This window comes from Hemitrygon akajei, chromosome 26, assembly GCF_048418815.1.
Source record: "Hemitrygon akajei chromosome 26, sHemAka1.3, whole genome shotgun sequence".
NCBI classification, from domain to species: Eukaryota; Metazoa; Chordata; class Chondrichthyes; order Myliobatiformes; family Dasyatidae; genus Hemitrygon; species Hemitrygon akajei.
The window spans coordinates 9,546,448-9,571,277 of record NC_133149.1 but is presented as its reverse complement, the minus strand read 5'-3'; the positions used below and the strand labels follow the sequence as shown (position 1 = coordinate 9,571,277).

The 24,830-nt window shown below is 42.4% G+C and overlaps 1 protein-coding gene across 10 annotated transcripts in view; it reads right to left on the bottom strand.

Annotated features, from left to right (window-relative positions):
* The window catches only part of LOC140716749 (neural cell adhesion molecule 1-like), a 694,163-nt gene extending 680,291 nt beyond the window's left edge, over nucleotides 1-13,872 (bottom strand). For all 10 annotated transcript variants that reach the window (XM_073029568.1, XM_073029569.1, XM_073029563.1 and 7 more), the window contains exon 1: nucleotides 13,714-13,872. In XM_073029568.1, coding sequence (XP_072885669.1) covers nucleotides 13,714-13,765 — 52 coding nt within the window. In that variant the 5' untranslated portion in view covers nucleotides 13,766-13,872. The remainder of the gene's footprint in view (nucleotides 1-13,713) is intronic.
* Nucleotides 13,873-24,830: the final 10,958 nt, after the last annotated feature.

The window sequence follows — 24,830 nt, the reverse complement described above, 5'->3', positions numbered from 1 at the left end:
TATATTTTTTTAATTCAGTTTTTATCTATATCATGTTGTATCACATTGTACTGCTACCACAAAGTTAACAAATTTCACAACCTCTGACAGTGATATTAACCTGGTTCTTATTCTGATTCAACTCTTCAATGGCTTTTGCACCCAAGATGCACAAATGTGATTAATCTGCAACAATCCCTGTTTTGGATGAAAGTTAATAAAGAGCATTGCAGCAAGGATTTCAACTCTTCAATGTCTTTAGCACCTAAAGATGCATGATTGTGATTAATTCCTGCTTTGGGATGGAAGTTAATAAAGAGTACTGCAGCTGCATAGGGCTGAGCATTATTCATGATCAACTGTGGAGAAAATAGAAATAACATTTGTAAGGACGGGAGCCCGAGGCAGCGGATTTAGCAGAGTGCCCTTTCACTGCTTCTCTCTGGGAAAGAAATCCAGCACTCTGCAATGAAAGTCTCTTCTCTGATCACTGTTATGGCTCCAAACAAACAAGTTTTGGTTGGAATCAGAACCCAGTGAAAAGGAGTCACCACCACAAAACTATTTATCACTTACCCAGACTCTTTGCCTGTAGGTCATGGCACAACATAAAAACATTATTCCAAATCATTTGACAGGCTTTCCATGGGTTTTGAGCTCACAATACTCCTGAGGTCACCCAATTTGCACTGAGGAGGCAAATTCATTTTCCAACTGCCCCGTCCATCTTTGGCAAGTAAAACCAATTGCAAAGGTGGCTTTTAATAATTTGCCACAAAATGATGCTGTTACTTTGCATTCAATGTGTCGTATCAGACCAAAGACAGTCTAGACATCTCACAAATATCCATAGACAATATTTGAGGATTCTGAAAATTCAGTCAACAAAAGAGCAGCTAATTTATTTTAAAAGTAGGGTCATTTATTTTATTTTGTTTAGAGATACAGAGCTGAACAGGCCCTTCCAGCCCATCAACAACTCACCCATCCAACACTAACCTAATCAGAGGACATGTTACAATGACCAATTAACCTAATAACTGGTACATCTTTAGACTGTGGAAGGAAACTGGAGTACCCAGGCAAAATCCAGAACATACAAACTTTCTTAGAGGGTGCCGGATTTGAACTCCAATACCCCAAGATGTAACAGTATCATGCTGACCACTACACTACCGTGGTATTTACAAAACAGAATTTATGTGTTCATTAAATCATAGAAGGTCTTCTCCTGTAACTAGCGAAGAACAGCTAACTAGCTGGTCCAAGTGGATAGAAATGGAAAACCACCACTCGGGGGAAATGACTGGAGTCAAGCAGGAGATGAGGCAACTCTTTCATCAGAGAGGGCACATAAAAATAAAGAAAGATTCTGAATTTCCAAATTACACAAACATCTTATTTGCACCACTTTCCCTCTGGACACACATTGAACTACAGGTGAATTTGAATGAGGCAGGGAGACAGAGAGACATATAAATATCTCTGCTCTCAATCCCACATCACCCCACAACTTTTTTTGGAGCCAAAGAGTGTTTTTAAGAGCAATGGTCACTGTTGTAAATCACATCAACCTGGATTACCTGTTGCTTTGGCTTTAGGTATTGAACTGAACAACACTGAAAAGGTCTCCAATTCTCTACAGTGTGCTATAGTGAGAGGTGGTGAGCAGAGACCGAGTACCCCTACCACACTGAATATAAATGCATCTCTGACCAGCTTTCTGTGTGTGTAGGCAGAGTCAAAGATGACAAAAATCTGGAGTCTTGTTGCTCAAATTATCACTCAGACCTGAAACAACTGCTCACATCTCCCAGTTACAGGAACAAAGTTTAGTCCACAAGGAGATAGGAGGGGCATGGAAATATTTTATTTAGAGACACACAGGCCCTTCTAGCCCAATTACACCCATGTGACTAATTAACCTACTAATGTCTGAGGAAACCCATACAGTCATAGGGAGAACATACAAACTCCTTCTAGACAATGGCAGAACTGAACCTGGGTCACTGGCACTGTAAAGCATTATGCTAACTGCTACACTGTCCTGTCCAGATGCAGGAACATGGGGCAAAGCAGAAGATCAAGTCAGCACTGACTAGATGGGCAGACAGGCCTGTTAATCTAGTGCTCTATGACGATGAGGTGCTTGTCCTTTCCAATTGACAACAGGCTGTAAATAATGACCAGAACTGCTCAAGAGGTTCTCCTGTTTCTATGAGGACACAAAACAGCTCCATCTGTGGGTCTGTGACAGAACGGAACAGACTAGATGTGCTAGGACACCAGCGATGATTTGTGATGACTAATTTGCTTGAACCAGCAGTTGAACTGTGGATAAAAACTCTTGTTCAACTCTGGATCAACCAGCAACAAGCTCTCATGATGGCATGTGGGTTGCCACATAACGTAATGTGCACAGGGAACAGCCATGATGTGGGAGTGGTTTTATGCAACCATTTGTAATCTTAAATGCAAGAGGTTCTGCAGATGTTGGAGGAACTCAGTAGGTCGGGCAGCATCTATGGAAATGAATAAATAGTTGAAGTTTCTAGCCGAGACCCTTCATCACCTCTGGAAAGGAAGGGGGAAGATGCCAGAATAAGGTGATGGGAGGGGGTAGCAGGACAATTTAAAATGTGATAGGTGAAACCAGGTGGGTGGGGATGGGTTGAAGTGAGAAGCTGGGAGGTGATAGGTGGAAAAGGCAAATAGATGAAGAAAGAATCTGATAGGAGAGGAGAGTGGCCCATAGGAGAAAGGGAAGGAGGACGGGCAACAAGGGAGGAGATCGGCAGGTGAACAGAAGAGATGAGGAAATAGTAGAGAATAGAAGAGGGAAGTAAAAAAAATTACCAGAAGGAGAAATCAATGCTCATGCCATCAGGTTGGAGGCTACACAGATGGAATATGAGGTGTTGCTCCTCCACCCTGAGAGTGGCCTCATCATGGCAAAAGGAGAGGTCATTTACCAACACGTCAGAACAGGAATGGGGATAGGAATTAAAATGGTTGACCACCGGGAAAAATCTTTGCTAACTTGATGTCACAGTATTTCAATTTCCTGGATGGAGCAGTGGGCCATCAATGATTCAAGGCAATGACACATTCTATTGTATCAGCAGGATTTACAACATGACCTTTTATTAAAGCATACCACGCACTAATCACTGTTATACGGAGTAATCTCTAAAATGCAATCTGAAGCCACTTCTGATGCACACTGGCAGCTTTAACAGATTCAGAGGCAAGAGCCAAGTGCAAGGCTCATGAAGGTAGAAGTCTTATATTAATTCAGAAAGTTAAAAATAGAAATTCTTCAGTATCCATAGTATTTTGCAGAAATAATTCAAGCCAGCTCAAAGGGAGAGACAGAGAGGATAGATAGAGATAGATGGGTAGAGTGGGGTAGAGAGAAAATGGGGGGCACAGAGAGAGACACACAGTCAGACAGAGACAGAGTGAGACAGAGCAAAAAAGAGGCAGGCAGGCAGGCAGGCACACACACACACACACACTTTGGTTCCTCAAGCTTTAGACATTCATAGTAGCAAACAGCCCCTTCTACCCTTCTATTATTCAGTGGGGTAGAGGTCACTGTAGTGTGCACACTTAAAATGACAGAGCCATTTTACAGGAGGTTTATTCAGCATGTACCTTGAGCTTATCAGAGCTGTTGATTACATCATCCGAAGATGAGTCACTCCCAGTTAAAAACCCAACACAATGTACCAACTCCCTGCAGGACAGCTACGCTAACAACGTGAAATGTGGTCACCAAATGGGAGAGCTCACGCACAAAACACTTTGCTAATTCCCTTGCATTCAGTTCTTCCACTTGAATGGATAAAAACCCTTTCAAAATTACAATTGCAATTCCTCCCCCCCCCCTTCAAACAGATCCCACCCCCTCCACCCTTACCAACCCTTTTTATTTTTCTCAGGCACTCTACACGGGTTCTCAGAGTCTCACAATGCAAATAAGGCCAGTGTTCATTCACGGAGTGATTAATATGCAGAGGCAGCTTGCGGGTTTACCAGGAAACAGCCTCCAATATACCTCTTCAAGCATGGTGACTCTTGCCAACAGTTTAAATCATCCAAAGATTGGTTGAAAAGAAGGAACAGTGTCCTCCCTTGTATTAAGTAACATCTTCAATAAACATCCAGCGGCTGCTGACTGCTTTAGCAAAAAAAATGTCAAAGATGCTCATAAGGAAAAAAAATAGGACCTGCCTGCCACGACTGAAAATTACACAATTTTCACAAAAGGCTTAAGAATTTAATAACTGCATGATAGTGCTGTCAACGTCTTCACGTCACCATGAAACAAGACAGTGCTGAATCTGCCTCCTGCAACATTTAGAACTGTATTTTAAACTGCCAAAAGCTTCCTGCCACACAGCTCTCGTGACAATTAAATCCTATTTTAGCGCAGCTGTAAAAATGGAAAGTATAAATGTAAAACTGTCACTGTTCAGACTGATTCGAGAACATTCACCTCTCTCTCCACACCTCATACGCATTTACTCGACCTCTGAACAAAGTGATTTGACAAAAGACAAAGGACTAGATATAAATTATTAAGGACCCCATCATCCAGGACATGCCCTTTTCTTATTATCACCATCAGTGAGGATGTACAGGAGCCTGAAGACACACACTCAATACTTTAAGAACAGCTTCTTCCCCTCCACAATCAGATTTCTGAATGGACATTAATACTATCTCAGTATTTTTACTCTTTTGGCATGACTTACTTCAGATAATTATTTAATATATTTCTTATTGTAATTTAGTTTTTTTTCCTGAATTGGACTGTACTGCTACTGCAAAACAACAAATTCTACGATAATGTCAGTGATATTTAACCTGATTCTGATTCTCAATATCTGGACAAACTCGGTAAGACAAGACAGATCACATCTCTTTACTTACCTATTAAGAAACAGTGCACAACAGACCCTTCGAGCCGCGCTGCCCAGAAATCCCCGATTTAACCCTAGCCTCGTCACAGAACAATTTACAATGACCAATTAACAAACCAACCGGAGCACCTGGAGGAAACCCATCTGGCCATGAGAAGGTACAAACTCTTCACAGACAGCAGCAGGACTGTGCACTACCATCCACCCATTAAACCATCCCACCACCACTACTTTTATTATTTCCTGTCAGAATCAGTGTGATTATGAAGAAAGCCTGGCAATGCCTCTACTTCCTCAGGAGTTTGCGAAGATTCAGCATGACATCTAAAACCTTGACAAACTTCTATAGATGTGTGGTGGAGAGTATATTGACTGGCTGCATCACAGCGGTATGGAAATACCAATGCCGTTAAACTGAAAATCCTACAAAACGTAGTGGATACGGCCCAGTCCTCACGAGTAAAGGCCACTAACACTGAGCACATTTACATGAAACACTGTCACAGGAAAACAGCATCATTATCAAGGACACCTACCACCCAGGTCATGCCCTCTTCTCACTGCTGCCATCAGGAAGGTGGTACAGGAGCCTCAGGACTCACACTACAAGGTTTAGGAACAGTTACTACCCCTCAACTATCTGGCTCTTGTGAATAACTTCACTCGCCCCATCATTGGCGATATAAACAATATTTATTGTTTATTTATTATTGTTTTTGTATTTGCAGTTTGTTGCCTTTTGCACACTTGCTGAATGCCCAAGTTGGTGCAGTCTTTCATTGATTCTATTATGATTATTATTGTATGATGGATTTATTGATTATACCTGCAAGAAAATGAATCTCAGAGTTGTAGATGGTGATATATATTTGCTTTGAACTTTGATTCAGTCATGATGGAATGGCAGAGACAACTTGATGGGCTGAATGGCATAATTCTGCTCCTATGTTTTATGGCCTTAAACTCTAGTACCTCCTTCCTATTAACTTCAACTGTGTGTGACAGACACAGGCCACTATCCCATGAACTTCTACTGCAATAGACCATCAAAATTATTCTTGTTCCTCCATCAAAAGAATTTTAGGATGTATATGTATACATTTTTCTGACATTAAATGTACCTATTGAACCGATTAAAGTAGTCTGCATTCAGATTCCTCCCACAGTCCAAAGATGTACCAATTAGTAGGTTAAGACCATAAGACATGGGAGCAGAATTAGGCAACTGGTCATTGTAAGTTGTCCTGTGGTTAGGCTAGGGTTAAATGGGAGGGTTGCCAGGCAGCATGGCTCATTGTAACAAGGGCCTGTTCCATGTTGTATCTCTAAATAAAGATATAAATGGTGGCAAAATTTTCTGTCACCATTCCCAAAAATGCACCTCTGCTAGGCTCATCCCTGCCTTCAGCACAGGCTGTCCTCCTTTCCAGCACCATGCTCTGCATATAAATGGGCAGAAAGACAAAATCATTGATCTCTCTGGCTAAAAGCATGGAGAGCTCATCAGTGGCACAGATGGAGAACAAACTCCAAATGGAAGAGAAATGGCCGTTTCTCATTAGACACAACGTTTGCATTGCTGTAACTCATTACTGCCGCTTTAGTTATGGTGGTCAAGAAAATGGTCCCAAGATGCACGGCCTGCCTTCAGACAACAGGCTGCGAAATGAAAGAATTCTATTGTTGCTTTTATTATTCCACAGGGGCACTCAATCAATTTACATTTATTAGTTACAGCAGAGTAAGTAAATACACAGGGAACAAACAGTCAAAACACGACGAGGAGTTCAGCAAGATGATGCTGAGTATCCTCTCAATATTTATATACACTCTCTAGTCGAAAGAGTGCAGGATGAATTTCGCAATCTAGACAATAAATTCAAAGTAAATTTATCATCAAAGTGCATATATGTCATCATATACTACCCTGAGATTCATTTTCTTGCAGGCATTCACAGTAGATACAAAGAAACACAATAGAATCAACAAAAACCCGTAGAGGACAAAGACAAATAAAACCCCTGATGGACAATTCACTATTTATATCCACTGTTCACATTTTCCATTTCATGTTACACTCCAATAGACTTTGGAAAGTAAAAGATATTCTGTGCATTAAAATACTCAGAGCCCTGGATTGTGCTTGGAAGGCAAATAAAAGGACAGACCAAATGCAAATTCACGGCGGGCAACATTCCGAATACAAAAGCAGAGTAGTGTCTTTGCAACATTTTGAAAAGGTAAACTAGTCATACTTTTGGTTGTTAGAGGAAACAAAGAAACAGTCAGTGGAGTTTTGAGGAACCTTCTGATTTAGGTTTAATAAAGGAGAAGAAACATAATAAACTCTGAGTAGTTCTCCTGTTCCACTGCTCATGTTGATTGGGAACAGCAGCTAGATCCTTGCACTTGTCTATCCTAAATCCCAATCCAATCTGACCATCTCACTGATGGTAAGTACTGGGATAGATCATCACTGATGGTATTATGGTCCTTAGCAGTGAAACATTAGCCTCCAGATTCTAAAAAAATTCTGAAAAATGTACAGAGCTGCACTTAGAACATTCATAATAAAGTCATTTATCTCCAACTTCTGAACAGGCATATTACATGCACAAAATCCTGGAGGAATTGTGCAGGACAGGCAGGGAAACAGACAGTCAATAAACACTTTGGTATGAGACCCTTCATTTGGGCAGATGAATGGTTTTGACCCAAAACATTGTCCATTTCCCTCCACAGATGCTGCCTGATCCACTGAGTTCCTTCAACTTTTTGTCTATTGCTCCCAAGTTTTCAGCATCTGCAGTCTCTTCTGTCAATAAAATATCACGGCCAATTTGCAATATGTATGCACAGTCCATTCCTTCTCACTTCTAAACTGAAAAGTGAAGTTTGAATTACAATGAGTAATTCTGCTCCTACCTTGCTGCAGTTTTGTGGGAATTATCATTGGCAGATACAAAAAAGTAAACAAACAAATAAATAAACTGAGAACGAGTTGTAGATTGTGTAGTTTTTTAATGATTCTGTGGCTGACTGGAACTTATTTAATGCTGAAAGGCATATAGCGTGGACGTGGAGAGGATGTTTCCTATAGTGGGGGAGTCTGGGACCAGAGCGTACATTTAAAAAAGAGCTAAGAAGGAATTTCTTTTGCCAGAGGGGGTTGAATCTGTGGAACTCTTTGCCACAGATGGCTGTGGAGGCCAAGTCATTGGGTATATTTAAAAGAGAATTTGATTGGTTCTTATTTAGTAAGGGCATCAAAGGTTACAGGGAGAAGGCAGAAGAAGGGTTGAGAGGGATAATAAATATGATGGAATGGTGGAACAGACTCAATGGGCTGAATGGCCTAACTTTGTTCCTGTGTCTTATAGTTTTATGGTCAGTAGAGCCACTTCCTCAAACAATTGTTGACTCAGGTTCAATCCTGACCTCCAGAGCTGTGTGAGAAGACTGCATTCTCTCCCTGGAACCAGATGTTCTGGCTTACTCCCACCTTCCAATAAAATACAAGGTTGATAAGTTAATTGGCCACTGGAAATATATCCCCAAGTGTGTAATGAGGGGTAGAAACTGGGAGTGGAGGCTGTAGATGAGGAGAGGGAAGCATTGGTGTAAAACAAATGTTTGATGCTTAGCGTGCACTTGAAGGGTCTCAGTCTGAAATGTTGACTGTTTATTTCCTTCCACAGACACTGCCTGACCTGCTGAGTTTCCAGCATTTTGTGTGTGCTGGCTAAAGACCTGCTCCTTTTCTGTACACCTCTATAACTTCATGACTCCAGAAACAGAATACATTGAAGTATCTGAAGAAAAGAAGTTGGAAATACAGCACACTTTGTGACAAAAAAAACAAAGGATAATGCACTTCCATTGTTTTCCACAGGCTGGTTTTAATCTCTGGTAGAACTGAAAGTGTTGTAACTGACATGGACAGTCTCAAGCCCAGCTGCAAAAGGAGGAGAGTTGGGTATGGGGCTAGCAACCCCATCCTGTAACAACCTGGAGCTGCAGAAACACCAACAGAATCAGAATCAGGTTTATTATCACTGGCATGTGTAATGAAATTTAACTTGGCAGCAGCAGTTCAATGCAACACATAACATAGAGAAAAAATAAGTAATTACAGTAAGTATATATGTATATTAAGTATTTACATTAAAATAGTGCAAAACAGATATAATATCATTATAAAAAAAAAGTCCTAATCCTTGGCTGAGGAAGGATACACCAAGAAGATGGGCTACACCTGGTAAATCTTCGGCACAGGACAGAGGACTCTGGCTAGCTGCTGTTGACAACCTATGCCCCAGAAGGGGTGATGGGCTTAAGAACTGAAAGCGAGAAATATATAGAAAGAACAAGCTAATTTCTTTTCTTTAAGAATTCTGCTTTTTTGCCAATCAATGGTACTAAAACTGGGGTAAGTTTATTTTAATCAATAGCTTTACAGGTGTGGCTATAATAAAACTTAATTCTGTAATATATAAAGTGTAAAATGTCACAATTTGGGGTGGAATCATTCACAATTATAGTCTTGCTGCACAAAAATGTCTTCTTTGAAATGAGTAACTTTTTAGCCAGAGGGTGGTGAATCTGTGGAATTCATTGCCACAGACAAATGTGGAGGCCAAGTCACTGGGTATATTTAAAGCGGAGGTTCATAAGTTCTTGATTAATCAGGACATCAAATTGTACGGGAGAGAAGGCAGGAGTTTGGGGTTGAGAGGGATCATAAATCAGCCATGATGGAATGGCAGAGTGGACTTGATGGGTTGAAAGGCCTAATTCAGCTCCTATGGTGTTAACTAAGTAGAGCTCCTATGATCAGCAATGTTGACTCTTTTCTACTCACATGTACTACCTACTCCGAGTTCCATTCTCTCCAAATACGACAAAACTAAATCTGTGTAATTATCAGCAGTTTTTAAATTTTTGGATAGCAAGAGAATGAAGGGATATGGGGGTTACGTATAGAAACAGGACATGGAACTATTCAATTAGCCGCAATTTTCCTAAATGATGGAGCAGGTATGAGGGGCCAAATAGCCTACATGTTCAAAGGAAAACCCCTTAGAAGCTTTTGCATCTCTATATTAAAAAACAATGGAAGGTGCCACCTCAAACTGCAGGATCATATTTGAAGAAGTCCTTAGTCCATCCCCTTGCACAAGGTGATTGTGATTACAGAGAAAACACGGGAAACCTTCAGCAATCCAGGGAGGAGTTGATGTTCTGGGTGTAGGCTCTTTTATTGAGGGCTGACACCAGCTGCCCTAGTCATTCCACAGCTGTGATCCAACCTGTTCAGCCTCTGTACTATGGTGAGTTTTTGTTATCAACTTAAAGCACCTGCAAATCTTTGTTTTTTTTCCCACTTCTTGCTTTTGCTGAACATTCTCTGAACTCAACAACCTTACCATGGAAGTAAAGGTATAGTTAATGTTCCAGGTATAAAGTCCAGCATCATGGTGCAGAGTCTTGATCTAAAGCATCAACTATTCCTTCATCCCCACAGATGCTGCCTGACCTGCTGAGTTCCTCCAGCAGTGTTTTTTTGTTCCCGATTCCAGCTGTTGAAGCTTCTCATGTGTCAACAACCTTAACATCCTGGAGAACGGCTGGGCAGCAATGAATCTATTTGGCTTCACTGAAATTATAAACCATATGAAAAACCCATGGAAATACCACTATTTTCTGATACATACCTCAAAACATCTCATTACTTAGAGATACAGACTTTCTAGCACATTGAGTCACACCATCCAGCAACCCATCTATTTAACACTAGTCTAATCACAGGACAATTTACAGTACAATGACCGATTAACCTACTGTTATATCTTTGGACTGTGGGAGGAAAGTGAAGCACCCTGAAAAGCCCACCAGGTTCATGGGAAGAAAGTACAAAATCTTTACAGACGGTGCAGGAATTGAAGTTTAAACTGCATAATGACCAGAACTATAATAGCATTGCACTATCTGATCAAAACAAGAATCACAGGACTCTCTGGTCCAGTATCAGTGCTTCCAAACCATTTCTTCCTCCAACATTGACAAATGCACTACCCCCCCCCCAATAAAATAGTGGCTTATAGATTTCCGACCCATTTCCACTCACAGCAAGCTCTCATATTTCAAGCAGATTGCTGAAGGGTCTAACCTAATCAGCTCAAAGGAGTGCTGGGGCAGGTAGCTAAGTGTGGGGGTGGGGGTGGGGGGAGGAGGGAAGGAATGTCACATGAGAATGCTCAAGGGAGGCCACCAGCATCTGTCTCTGGGAGACCCAAGACAGAGGGGAGGCCAATTATTATAACAAAACTGGACAGGCAAACATCTGAATATTGTGCATCACCTATAATGGGAGCATTGTAACAGGAACCCATTGGGTTTACAAACCCTGTATTTATACACTCTCTAATATTAATCTCCATAAAATCAGGTGGGCTGCAGAACCAGTCTTGCCCCTAATGTCTTCCATCTTATGGGATTCTATTGCAATTCTTTGTTTCCCTGAGGGTGCCTGCAAGACAACAAATCTCAAGGTTGTATATGGTATACATACTTTGATAATAAATTTCCTTTGAATTTTGATTACAACCTCTTATCATTTTGCTATTCCTACCTTGGTCTCCCAGTACCTATTTTAACTTATCCACTAACCACTGAAACTAGCTTCAGAAATGCTCCAAGGCATCCTTACAGTCTCTGTAGCTTTCCTTTCCTCTTGAAACTCCTGGCACCTGAAGCCAGAAATTTCATCATTCCATTTGACCCCTTGGCTCTGCTTCAGACCAGTGGGATTCCTTTCCTTCAAGGCTATAGTTGGAATCAAGTGCCAGCCAAGTGAGCAGCAGAGGCTGCATTTATCAACCAGTGAGAAGCCGACGTATTTTCCTTGGAAACACAATTGATCAAATGTGCCCGATCTATTAAGGTCTTAATATCCATCCCTTCCACCTTGAAATCCATACAGTTTGGTATCAATAATAGGAATATTGATTCCACTAAACTTAAAAGATTAATCATCAGGACATTTTTAAGCCATGCACTTAAAGTAGCTCTCACATACAAAGGGTTCATTTATGGATAACATCTTTTTTCATGCCCAACTGCAAATGATTTCAATTTTTTTTAAATTTTAAAATCAGACTTCGTAAAAATACATCAACAATCGAGGAACGAGCAAGAATATTTAATTTGTCCAAAGTGCAAGGGATATTCTCAAGTCAATTATCCATCAGACATACTATATACCACAGCGTCACACCCAATATGAAGCACACCTCCCCCCCCCTTTAGTATTTTCCGCCGCTTACAGATATAAGAGTAGATTGTGAAACGGCTGAAAACAGGCTGCCTTGCTCTCTGTAGGTGCAGCTATGGAGTATCACATTAATGAGGTAGTTACAGCTCGGAAGGGACCAGGAAAAGCCTCCCGCCCAGACGAGTTGTGGTTATTCTACATACACTGGTCTGGGCTTTGCTCCGCTACAAGAAAGCTCACATTTCACAGCTCTGGTTCCAGAGTTCAGCTTGCGGATCCTAAAAGAGCATACTCTTGCAAACAAATTGCCTTCTTTTAAAACAAAAGGAGGTTTTAATATGGGGTCCAGGTCCGTGAGCAGTCGCCCAGGTTTCTAAGAGCTCTTACTCTCCTAATAGTGAACACCCAACCAAACGACCTGCTCCATCTAGCCCGCTGATGTTCGCTGTGGGCTGCGCATCGGTGCCAAGGATCCCAGGATAGTATCTCCACCCAAAGGTGCCCCCACCCCACCAACGCACGTTCCTCTCCCCGGATCCCACTCACGCCCAATCTCTTTGGGGTTGAAGGCACTCTCCAGGTCCCATCTCTCTGGGGTAAAGGGAATAAGGCTGATTGATACAGATTTCGTGAGCAACAAGGGAGGGAGGTCTGTGTAAAGGACTGAGTGTAAAACAGACTCCACCCTCACGAAGAGGAGATAACTGCCCCGCGAAACGTTCTAAGCAACTGGATAATGGTCCTCTCAGTACCCGTGGGCAACCGCAGACCCCCACCTCCCCAGCTGGAGTTCGCCTTGGCTAGCGGATCTCTTACCCCAAGTGAACCCCACCATGTACACACCTCTTCGCCCGGGTGGCAATGCCCTGGGGTAGCCGTGCCAGGGAATGCTCTTGCCAACGGATGAGCCCAAGGCACCGACCAAAAGCTCCTGGGACCCTCCTTCCCGGTACCACCACCAAACATCCCCAGCTTCAGATCCTGTAGGAACGGGCACCCACGGCGGGAGCTGACAGTTGTCCACTAAGAATGGGATCTCCCTGTGCTACGGTGACCGGCTTCCAGCTGGCCGGGGGAAGGGGGGTTTGGATGGGAGGTGGGTGGTAGTGGGTTGTTTGATTGCATTTCACGGGAATTACTGCAAATTGTCCCCGAGAAGCCGAACAATGCAAACCCAGGGCGCAGCAGTGGCGCCGGAGCATCTTCGGATTTCGGAACGATGCACAGGCTCCGCGGGAGAGCGGTCGCCACACGCCAGCAGTGCAGCTTATTGACCAGGCGAGGACAAAGAAACCGCTGGATTGCACTAAATAACAGCCCCTGCCCCAGGTGCAAACACAAGCACTGCGCCAAGCTGCATTTAGTGCAACGGGAGAAAATTTTGCAATAAATCGCACATTGGACTCAGCGAAATTATGGTTTTGCAGAAAATTAAGATGCAATGATGCTCACTGCTCCAATTTTTATGCTACCCTGAGAATTTCAAGTGCATTCATTAATTTGCATTAAAGAAGATAAATGTATGTTTGTTACCTGTGGTAGTGAACAGGAGAAGCCCAGAGAGGAAAGTCCTGCTTTGTGACATACTTGGTGCTGTTCAGTCCGCTCCAGCCTTCGTCCGCTCCGCGCTCTCGCCCACTCGCTGCTGCTTCTGCCTCCACCTGATCACTCCGCGCTCCTTTAATTCAGGCCGTCTCCGTCCGCTCGCCGCTCGCCCGCCCACCCCGCCGTCTCTCCGCAAGTAGTGCTCTGCTCATTCCCCTCCTTCTCAAGATCCATCCGCCCACGGAAATTCTCAAAGCCCGCGGTGGATTACCTCCACCTCCCCGCAGGTTGGGTCATCACCTCTCTGCGCCTGCAGCGCGAAGACAATAGATCCCGCAAAACGCCGCCGTTGCGGTTCCAAATTGTGCTTTATAATAACTAATGAGTTACCAAAAAAAATCAACCATCGTCGGGTGTAGACATCAAAGCTCAGCGGCGAGGTTGCAAAATCGGATATTGGGAATCCAAAGACCAAATGGTCTCCTCAGATCCAGCCCGACCCCTGTATATTTTACTTTTTTTCCCATTTTGCGTTCGTAGTTTTTTTACTTCAACAGGAGAAGGTTCCCTGCTTTGAGCCTCGCCCTTCCACCAAACGATGAATGCCCCATTTGGGAAGACTACATGCAGATCCAAAAGAACCATCCTTCCCTCAGCTGAAAGGGATTTACCATTGTGTGCATCATACATACATCATCCATCTCAAGATGCCATTGAAGTGAGCAGCTAGCCAAATCACTTGAGAAGATTAACCACATAATAGATGCAGAGTAGGCTATCTGGCCCGTCAAGCCTGCTGCTCTATTCAATAAGACCATGGCTGTTCTGGTCTTGGACTCAGATTTACCTACTTGCCTTTTCCCGCATAATCTTTAATTCTCTTGCTATGTAAAAATCTATATAACTTGTATGTAATAAAGTGGCCACTAAATGTATGTTCATGGTCTTCTGCTGCTGTAACCCACCTACATGTTGTGCATTCAGAGATGCTCTTCTCACTTCACTGTGGTAATGCCTGGTTACTTAAGTTACTGTTGCCTTCCTGTCGGCTTGAACCAGTCTGGCCATTCTCCTCTGAACATTCTCATTACTCGTCCACAGAATTGTTGCTCACTAGATGTTTTTCACTTTTCACACCATTCTCTGTAAACTCTAGAGACTGTTGTGTGTGAAAATCCCAGGAGATCAGCCATTTCTGAGATATTCAAACCACCCTGTCTGGCACCAATAATCATTCCATGATCAAAGTCACTTGTATCACATTCCTACCCCATTCTGATGTTTGGTCCGAACAACAACTGAACCTCTTGACCATGTCTGCATGTTTTTATGCATTGAGTTACTGCCACATGATTGGCTGATTAGATATTTGTATTAATGAGCAGGTGACAGACATACCTAATAAAGTAGCCACTAGGTGTTTCTACTGCTTCCCTGGGCAGAGAATTCCGCAGATGCACTACTCACTGGGAAAAGCATCTCTGTCCTAAACCCACCCTAAACCCACAATGCTAAATCTTGAGGCTGTGTCCCCTAATCCTAGTCTCACCTACCAGTGAAAACAACTTTCCTGCCTCCATCTTATCTATCCCTTTCACAATTTTATAGATTTTTATAAGGACCATTATGATTCAACCACATTATTACTGGCTAGATCCAACCCAGATGAAAGGTCTCAACTCAAAGCATTGACTGTCCATTTTCCTCCACTGATACACAAGAGATTCTGCACATGCTGGAAATCTTGAACAACACACACAAAATGCTGGAGGAATTTAGCAGGTCAGGCAGCATCTATCGAGGGAAATAAACAGTCAACTTCTCAGGATGTTCCTGGCTCTGCCCTCCCTCCCTTTCCAATCCTGATGAAGGGTCTTCATCTGAAATAATGACTGTTTATTCCCCTCCATTGATGCTGCCTGGCCCACTGAGTTCGTCCAGCATTTTGTGTTTTACTCCAGATTCCAGCATTTGCAAAAGCTCTTCTGTCTCCAGATCCAATCAGAAAGGATCCCCTTTCCTAAAAGACGTTTGTGAACCAAGTTGTTTTTCACAACCACCCAATGATTTTGTACTCATCTTTTGTCCAGCCCAGTTAACAAAGTGTATGTTACATTTTTCAATTTAGCTCATCTGTTTAGTTGAAGTATAACTGTAAGGATTTGAGGATCAAGTGTAATTTATGACATCATCTTAACAAGAATTTTGTAGCATACTTTCAAGGCATCCCAAGAACTTTTACGGCCAATCAAGTATTAGAGCTATTATGGTGATACTTGCAAATACACTCAGTGGCCACTTTATTAGGTACATCTGTACACCTATATGTCAATACAAATATCTAATCAGCCAATCAACTGACAGCAATTCAATGCATAAAAACACGTAGACATGGTCAAGAGGTTGTTGTTCAGACCAAACATTAGAATGGGGAAGAAATGTGATCTAAGTGTCTTTGACCGTGGAATGATTGTTGGCGCCAGATGGGGTGATTTGATTCAGAAACTGCTGGTCTCTTGGGAATTTCATGCACAGCCATCTGTAGAATTGTGTGGAAGTGAAAAAAAAAATCATCCAGTGATTGGCAATTTTGTGGGTGAAAATATATTAGTCAGAGGAGAATGACCAGACTGGCTCAAGCTGACAAGAAGGTGACAGTAACTCAAATAACCACACATTACAACAGTGGTGTGCAGAAAGCATCTCTGAATGCACAACACGTTGAACCTTGCTGCTACAGCAGGAGAAGACCATAGACATGCACTCACTAGTCACACTGTTAGGTACAGGAGTTTCTGTATCTACAAATGGGTTTGTAATAAAGTCAGTCGCTTTGCCCTCAGCCAACCTGCACACATGGAACTGAAGTAAACGATCAGGTGGTTTCTTTATGTTGGGGCAGTGATAAATGTTGGTGAGGACATCTGTGATCCCTTCCTTGTTTTCTCTATGGAATCTTCCTCACCATCCTGAAAGAACAATCAAAGGTTCATTTTCTTCCCTTTGAAAGGCTGGTGGTGCACAGCTCCTTCACTCCTGTTCCAGCTTTTGGAATCTCAGAGTAGTATATTGTGACATATATGTACTTTGATAATAAATTTACTTTGAACATCTAAGAAAAATGAATTAAAAGTATGATGGGCTAGTAATAGCATCCAAAAACCTCCTGGTCTTCACTTCCAAAATCCCAGGTGTGTCAGGCCATCAGAGTTTTCCTGCAGTTTCTGAAAGAGAATGTGCCCGTTTCTCAGGTCACAACCAATTCAATAACCAATTCTATGCCTCAGGCCCACAATGTTACCTGTTTTCCCATGCACATCTAAATTAAACTATTAGCGATGCCAAGACCTCCAGAAGGACGATTATCTCTACTGGAGAGAGCGGGCAGATTGATTCGGCAATGGACTAATGTCCTGATGCATTGCACCTTGAAGTGGCTAGGTTGTTTACTTCAGATATTAATTTATGTGATGGGGAACTGGCAAAGGAATTTTTAAATATCTGATGATTTCTCAGCAGGGAAGTGAAAATAAACCTGCACATCAATCTTTCCATAACAGCCAAGAGAAAAATGTTCAAAATATAATAAAAAGCATAAAACGATGTTTTCCATGCAAATTGCTAATGATATCTTTCATTTGGATATCGTTCTTCTGCATTCTCCAATCTTCTTCAAGAAAAGCTTGACCTTTTACAATTTTTAGCCTTTTACAATTGAGTATGCTGGTTGTCAATGCAAACAATGCATTTCAATGTACATTTGATCGAAAAATGAATCTGACTCTAATCAAGCTGATCCCCATTCCATCTCTCAAAATATGAGGTAATAAATATGAATTTAACATTTGGGCATAGAAACGAATGTGCACCTGTGCAAACATCTGATATATATATTTATTTATTTAATTTAGAGATATGGTGTGGAACAGGCCCTTCCAGCCCAACGAGTTGCCTGGCAACCTACCTATTTAACTCTAGCCTAATCACTGGACAATTTACAATGACCAATTAACCTTCTAACCTTATAATTATTAACCTTCTAATCTAATTTTTGGACTCTGATAGGAAACTGGTGTACCTGGAGAAAACTCATGTGATTCACAAGAAGAACATTTAAACTCCTTACAGGCGGCAGTGTAATTGAACTCCAAGCTCTGACACCCCGAGCTGAAATCGCGGCACACTAACCGCTACACTACCGCACTGCCCTAATCTTCATGTAATCTTCATCTTCACCCCAGATTTGTGATAACCATGGTGATCAATGCAAGCTGATTCCAGTTTCATTAATCTTCCCTCGAAAGAGTATAAGATTCTCAATCACTTTCATTTAATGTCACACTCGGATTGAAAAAGCCTGTATTAATAATACACTGGCCTCTTTGTTCAGGGAGATGCAAAAATGCATCTGGTAGGACCACTGCCTTATAGTTTCAGAGACACAGATTCAATCCTGATCTCTGGTGCTATCTATTTGGTGTTTGCATGTGCATGTTTCTCCCTGTAAGTGTATGAGATTCTTCTAGGTGCTCCAGTTTCCTCAAATTTCAAAGTAAAAGTTCAACATAAAGCTCAAAGTAAAAATTTATTATCAGAGTACATACATGTCACCAGTTACAGAATCAGGAACTGTTAACTGTAAACAAACTGTACAAATGCAAATATAAAAAAAAATAATGAGTATGAAGTAACAATATGACAGAGTGTTTAAATGAGTGTAGTTATCCACTTTTGTTCAAGATCATGATGATTGGGTGGTAGTAACTGTTCTTGAACCTGGTGGTGTGAGTCCTGAGACACTTGTACCTTCTACCTGATGGCAGCAGTGAGAAAAGTGCATGGCCTGGGTAATGAGGATCTTTGATGATGGATGCTGCTTTTCCATGACAATGTTTCAATGATAGATGTGCTCAATGATTGGAAGGGCTTTACCCATGATGTACTGGGCTAAATCCACTAACTTTTGTAGGATTTTCTGCTCAGAGGCATTGGTATTCCAATACTAGGCATTGATGCACACTTTCTGCCACACATCTAAGGTTTGCCAAGATTTTCAATGACATGCCGAACCTCCGCAGACTCCTGAAGAAATAGAGGCTCTGTTGTGCTTTCTTTGCAATAATATTTATATGATGCGTCCAGGACAGGTCCTCAGAGATAGTGACACCCAGGAATTTACATTTTCTGACCCTCTCCACCCCTGATCCTCCGATGATTACTGGCTCACGGACCTCTGGTTTCCCTCTCCTTAAGTCTACAATCAGTTCCTTGGTCTTACTGACATTGAGTGAGAGGTTGTTGTTATTACACCACTCAGCCAAATTTTCAATCTCCTTCCTGTGTGCTGATTCATCACTCCCTTTGATACAGCCCACAACAGTGGTGTCATCAGCAAACTTGTAAATGGTGTTGGAGCTGTACTTAGCCACACAGTCATAGCTGTAAAGCGAGTAGAGCGGGGGGCTAAGTACACATCCCTGCGGTGCTCCTGTGTCGATGGAGTTTGTGGAGGAAATGTTTTTGCCAATCCAAACTGACTAGAGTCTATAAGTGAGGAAATCAAGGATCCAATATCACAAGGGGGTATTGAGGCCCAGATTTTGGAGTTTACTGATTAGTTTCAAGGGGATGATGGTGTTAAATGCTGAGCTGTAATCGATAAAGAGCATCCTGATGCATGCATCTTTGCTGTCCAGATGTTCCAGGGTTGTGTGAAGAGCCAACAAGCTAGCATCTGCTGCGGAACTGTTGCTTCAGGAGATGAATTGCAGTGGATCCAAGTTGGAATGGATCATTCAGACAGGAGCTGGTATGCATCATCACCAGTCTGTCAAAACACTTCATCACTGCGGACGTAAGTGCCACTGGGTGATCGTCATTGAGGCAGGTTACCACGCTCTTCTTGGGCAATTGAACCCTGCTTGTAGCAGGTGGGTACCACACACTGCTGGAGCAAGAGGCTGAAGTTAGCAGTGAATACACCAGGAAGTTAGTCAGCACATGTCTTCAACACTTGGCCAGGCCCTCCGCCCAGGCCACATGCTTTCCTCAGATTCACTGCCTTCAAGGCAGCCTGCATGTCATTTTCAGACACATAGTCTAAAGGATCAGCGGGAGACATGTGGGTGCACAATGGTTGCTCCCTGTTCTGGTGGCCAAAGTGAAGCCAGGAAGGTCTACTCTCCTCTATGTCACAAAATTTATCTCTGTAGGAAGTTATGGCATTCAAACCCCGCCACAGTAGTTGAGCATCCCTCGAAGTTTCCAGTCTAGTCCAGAACCTCAACTGCCCAAGACACAGCTTGCCAGGGATCATACCTGCAGCTCCTGCAGTATTTTTCATCTCCAAACTGGAAAGCCTCTGACCGAGCTCTCAACAAATTCCAGATTTCATTGTTCATCCAGGGCTTCAGACTGGGGAAAACCCTGAATAATTTCAAAGGGACACATTCACCCATGGCTGTTTTAATAAAGTCTGTAATGACCCTGGTGTAGTCATTCTGGTCCTCAGATGTGTTCTTGAAAACAGCTCAGTCCACTGACTCAAGGCAATACAGTAACCGTTCCTCAGCCTGCTGGACTCACCTCATGGTTGTCTTGATCTTGGGAGCCTTGCACTTTAGGCTCTGTCTGTGTGCAGGTAGTAAAAGTACAGCCAAAGGATCCGACTTAACAAAATGTGCTCTCGGGAAGAAACGAAAGGTATACCTTATCGTAATGCAGCAGTGGTCCAGAGTGTTGGGATCTCTGGGAAAACAGGTTACATGATTATTTGGAAACAGTTCCCAAACAGGCATGTGCCAAACACAAATCCCAAACAATTGGCATTTCTGAAGTTAAATGGTTACAATAAATTATCCCTTGTGTGTTGGTGTGTGGGAAAAACATTTGGCCATTGTAAGTTATCCCTCATGTGTAGGTGTGTGGTAAAAAGATGTGGCCACTGTAAATTAGCCCTTGTGTGTAGGTGATGGTAGGAATATGTGGCCATTGTAAATTATCCCTCGAGTGTAGGTGTGTGGTAGAAACATTTTGCCACTGTAACATATCTCATGTGTAGAAGTGTGGTAGATACATGTGGCCATTGTAAATTACCCCACTTGTGGAGATGTGTGGTAGAATCATGTGGCCACTGCAAATTATCACTCGTGTGTAGTTGTGTGGTAGCAACACATTGTAAATCATCCCTCGTGTCTGGGGGCGTGGTAGAAACATGTGGCCATTGCAAATTATCCCTCATGTGTAGGTGTGTGTAAGAAACATGCGACCACTGTAAATTATCCATTGTGTGTAGGTGTCTGATAGAAATGTGGCCATTGTAAATTATCCCTCTTGTGTGGGTGTGTGGTAGAAACATGGCCATTGTAAATCATCCATTGTTTGTAGGTATGTGGTAGAACCATGTAGCCATTGCAAATTCTCCCTTGTGTGTAGCTATGTGGTGGACACATGTGGCCATTGTAAATTATCCCTCATGTGTAGGTGTGTGGTAGAAACTTGAGTCCACTCTAAATTATCCCTCCTATGTAGGACTGGGCTAGAAACATGTGGCCATTGTAAATTATCCCTCATGTGTAGTTGCATGGTATAAACAAGGGCCTATTGTATATTATCCCTCGTGTGTAGGTGTGTGCTAGAAACATGTGGCCATTGTAAATTGTCCCTCATGTGTGGGTGTGTGTTAGTAGCATGTGGCCACTCTAAATTATCCCTCGTGTGTAGGTGTGTGATAGTAACTGGAGGCCATCATAAATAATCTATTGTGAGTAATTGTGTAGGTGAAATATGTGAGCAGTGTCAATTATCCTTCCTATGTAGGTGTGTGGCAGAAAGATGTGGCCACTGCAAATTATCCCTCGTGTGGAGGTGTGTGGGTGAAACATGTGGCCACTGTCAATTATCCTTTGTGTGTAGGTGTGTGATAGAAACATGAGGCCATGTGTAATCCATGTGTATAGGTGTGTGGTCGTGAAATGTAGCTACTGTAAATTATCCCTTGCCGTAGGTGTGTGGTAGAAGCATGTGACCAGTGTAAATTATCCCTCGTGTCTAGCTGCATGATATAAACAAGAGCCTATTGTATATTATCCCTCATGTGTAGGTGTGTGCTAGAAACGTGTGGCCACTGTAAATTATCTCTCGTGTGTATGTGTGTGGCAGAAACATGTGGCATTTGTAAATTATCCCTCCTGTGCAGGTGTGTGATAGAAACATGTGACCACTGCAAATTATCTCTCGTGTGTAGGTGTGTGGTAGAAAAATGAGTCCATTGAAAATTATCCCTCGTGTCTGAGTTTGTGGTAGAAACATGTGGCCATTGTAGATCGTCCCTCGTGTGTAGGAGTGTGGTAGAAACATGTGGCCACTGTAAATTCCTCATGTGGAGGTGTGTCTGTAACACAAGGCCATTGTAAATAATCTACCCTGCGTAGGTGTGTGTCAGTACCACCTGGCAATTGTAAATTATATCTCGAGTGTAGGTGTGTGGTTGTAACATGTGGCCATTGTAAATTATCCCTCGTGTGTAGGTGTGTGATAGAATCATGTGGTAACTGTGAATTAGCGCATATGAGTAAGTGTATCGTTGAAACATGTAGCCATTGTAAATCATCCCTCGTGTCTGAGGGCGTGGTAGAAACATGTGGCAACTGGAAATTATCTGACCTTGAATTATCTCTTTTGTGTAGGTGTGTGGTAGAAACAGTGAAGGTGCAGATGAGTCTGTGGGGAGAATTAAAAAAAACAGAAATTCTTTCGCGTTTGTGCAAAGAGGGTGCTGACTGTTTACTGTAGATCCCATGGGACAACGAGCCATCATCTGCAATTTTCTATGATTACATATCTTTTTTAGAGAAGATTTGTTTCATTTCTCCAATTTACCTCAAAACGTAAAGTGAGCTGTGTTATTTGCGTCCACAACCAATTCCGTCTGGTGATGTTCTGGGTGCAGCCCACAAGTACCGTCATGCCTCTGGTGCTAACTTAGAATGGGTACAAATCACTAACCTCATGTTAAGACATTGGAGCAGAACTATGCTATTTCTTCCACCAAGATTGCTGTGCCATTTCAACATGGCTGAAGCATTTTCATCTCAGCCGCAATCTGCTTCCTTCTCCCTGTAAGCTCTCATGTCCTGACTAATCAAGCAGCTATGAACCTTAATGCGTAACTCTGCGGAATGTGCAAGGAAACCGGAGCACCAGGATCAAAACCATGTTTCACAGGGAGAACATCCAACTTCCTTACAGATAGCGGCAGGAATTGAACCCTCCGATCGCTGGCGCTGTAAAGCGTTATGTTAACCACTACACCTCTGTGGTGTGTGATGCTTATGACTCTAAATCTGGAGTTGTGCTTAGGCTGTTGATGTCAGATATGTACCTACTCCGATCTGAAAGGTTTGACTTCAAGTTACAGTCCCAAATAGTTTTTAAACAATTACACATTTTGCTCTGATGTTTTTCTCTGAAGGGAGAATTATTTTGCCCACTCTAGTTGATTTTGGGAGTTCACAGGCTGAGGCAGCATTTTCAAAGTACATTTATTATCAAAGTATGTGTGCAGTATACAACCCTAAGATTCATCTTCCCCATGGAGAGTCATGAAACAAAGAAAAACTATAGAATCAACACTTTCAAAGAAAAACATCAAAAATCAAACCCCCTTCCCCCCATGTGCAAGAACAATCATGCAAATAGCAACAAAAAATGTGCCAAATCACAGAATATGAAACGCAAAATCAAAAGGCATATTTTCATACACTTTAGCTAATTATCTACAGGCCGCCTCAATTCAAAAATTGCCCAAAAGTAGCAACTAAAAAAGAGCGACCAGAACATCATAAACCTCAATTAGAGTTCAAATCCACAATCCGCATCGATTAAACCTTGCTCCTGAATCATCTGCTGACAGCATAGAGGGAGCAGGAGAGATCACTCAAATGTAAGTACCTACCCTCGAGCGAGAGACCGCCACACATAGCCACCTTCTTCATCACTCTGTAGACTCTGCCAGTTCCATCATTGGGCACTAGCCTCCCCACCATCAACGACATCTTCAAAAAGTGATGCCCCAAGAAGACAGCATCCATTAAGGACCCTCACCACGTACAACAGGGGTTCTATGGGGTCCATGGACACCTTGCTTAATGATATTAGTCCATGACATAAAAATAGTTGGGAACCCTGATCTAGAACTTGCTCTCTTCCCATTACTACCATTAGAAAAGAGCTACAGGAGCCTGAATTCACACAGTCAATGTTTTAATAACAGCTTTCCGACCCCCCCATAGCCTACCCACCCACCATCAGATTTCTGAACAGTTCAGATATGACCTCTCTAGCCTGCTCTCCTTTTAATATATATTCTTATTGCAACTTCTAATGGTTTCTATGTATTGCATTGTACTGCTACTGCAAAGCAGCAAATTTCGCACGTCAGTGATGATAAACCTGATTCTAATTATTCTTTGCTTAAGAACAGGGGTTCCCAACTTGAGGTCCACGGAACCCTTGCCTAATGGCATTGGTCAGTGGCACAAAAACGTTGGGAACACTTGCTTTTGAAGAAGGTGGTAAGCTGCCTTCTTGAACTGCTTCTGTCCTTCAATATGCCCATAATGCTGTTTTAGCAAGTGAGCTTTCAGAAGGATGAGGAGACGTCTCATTGAAACCTACCAAATGCTGAAAAGTTTGGATATAGTATTTTTCTTAGCAGGTGAGTCTAAGACCTAAGGGCACACCCTCAGAATAAAGAGATGTCTCTTTAGAACTAAGCCGAAGTGGAATTTCTTCAGCCAGAGGCTGAAGAATCTGTGCAATTTGTTGCCACAGAGACAAAGTCATTGCAGAGAACAAGTCACTGGGTGCATTTAAAGCAGAGATTGATAGGTTCTTGATTGGTAAGGGGGTCTGGGGATACCAGAAAAGGTGGGAGAATGTGGTTGAAAAAAAAACCTACAATGGTTCATTTTTGTTGTCTCTCTCCATGACTTATGGCACATTGGGCAGTAACTTTGCTGTTTCTTTAGCATTTGTCTGCTTTTTACGAGGCCGAGTTCCTAGCCTAATGCTCAATCCGGCACCCAGGATGGAAAGTGTGCAAG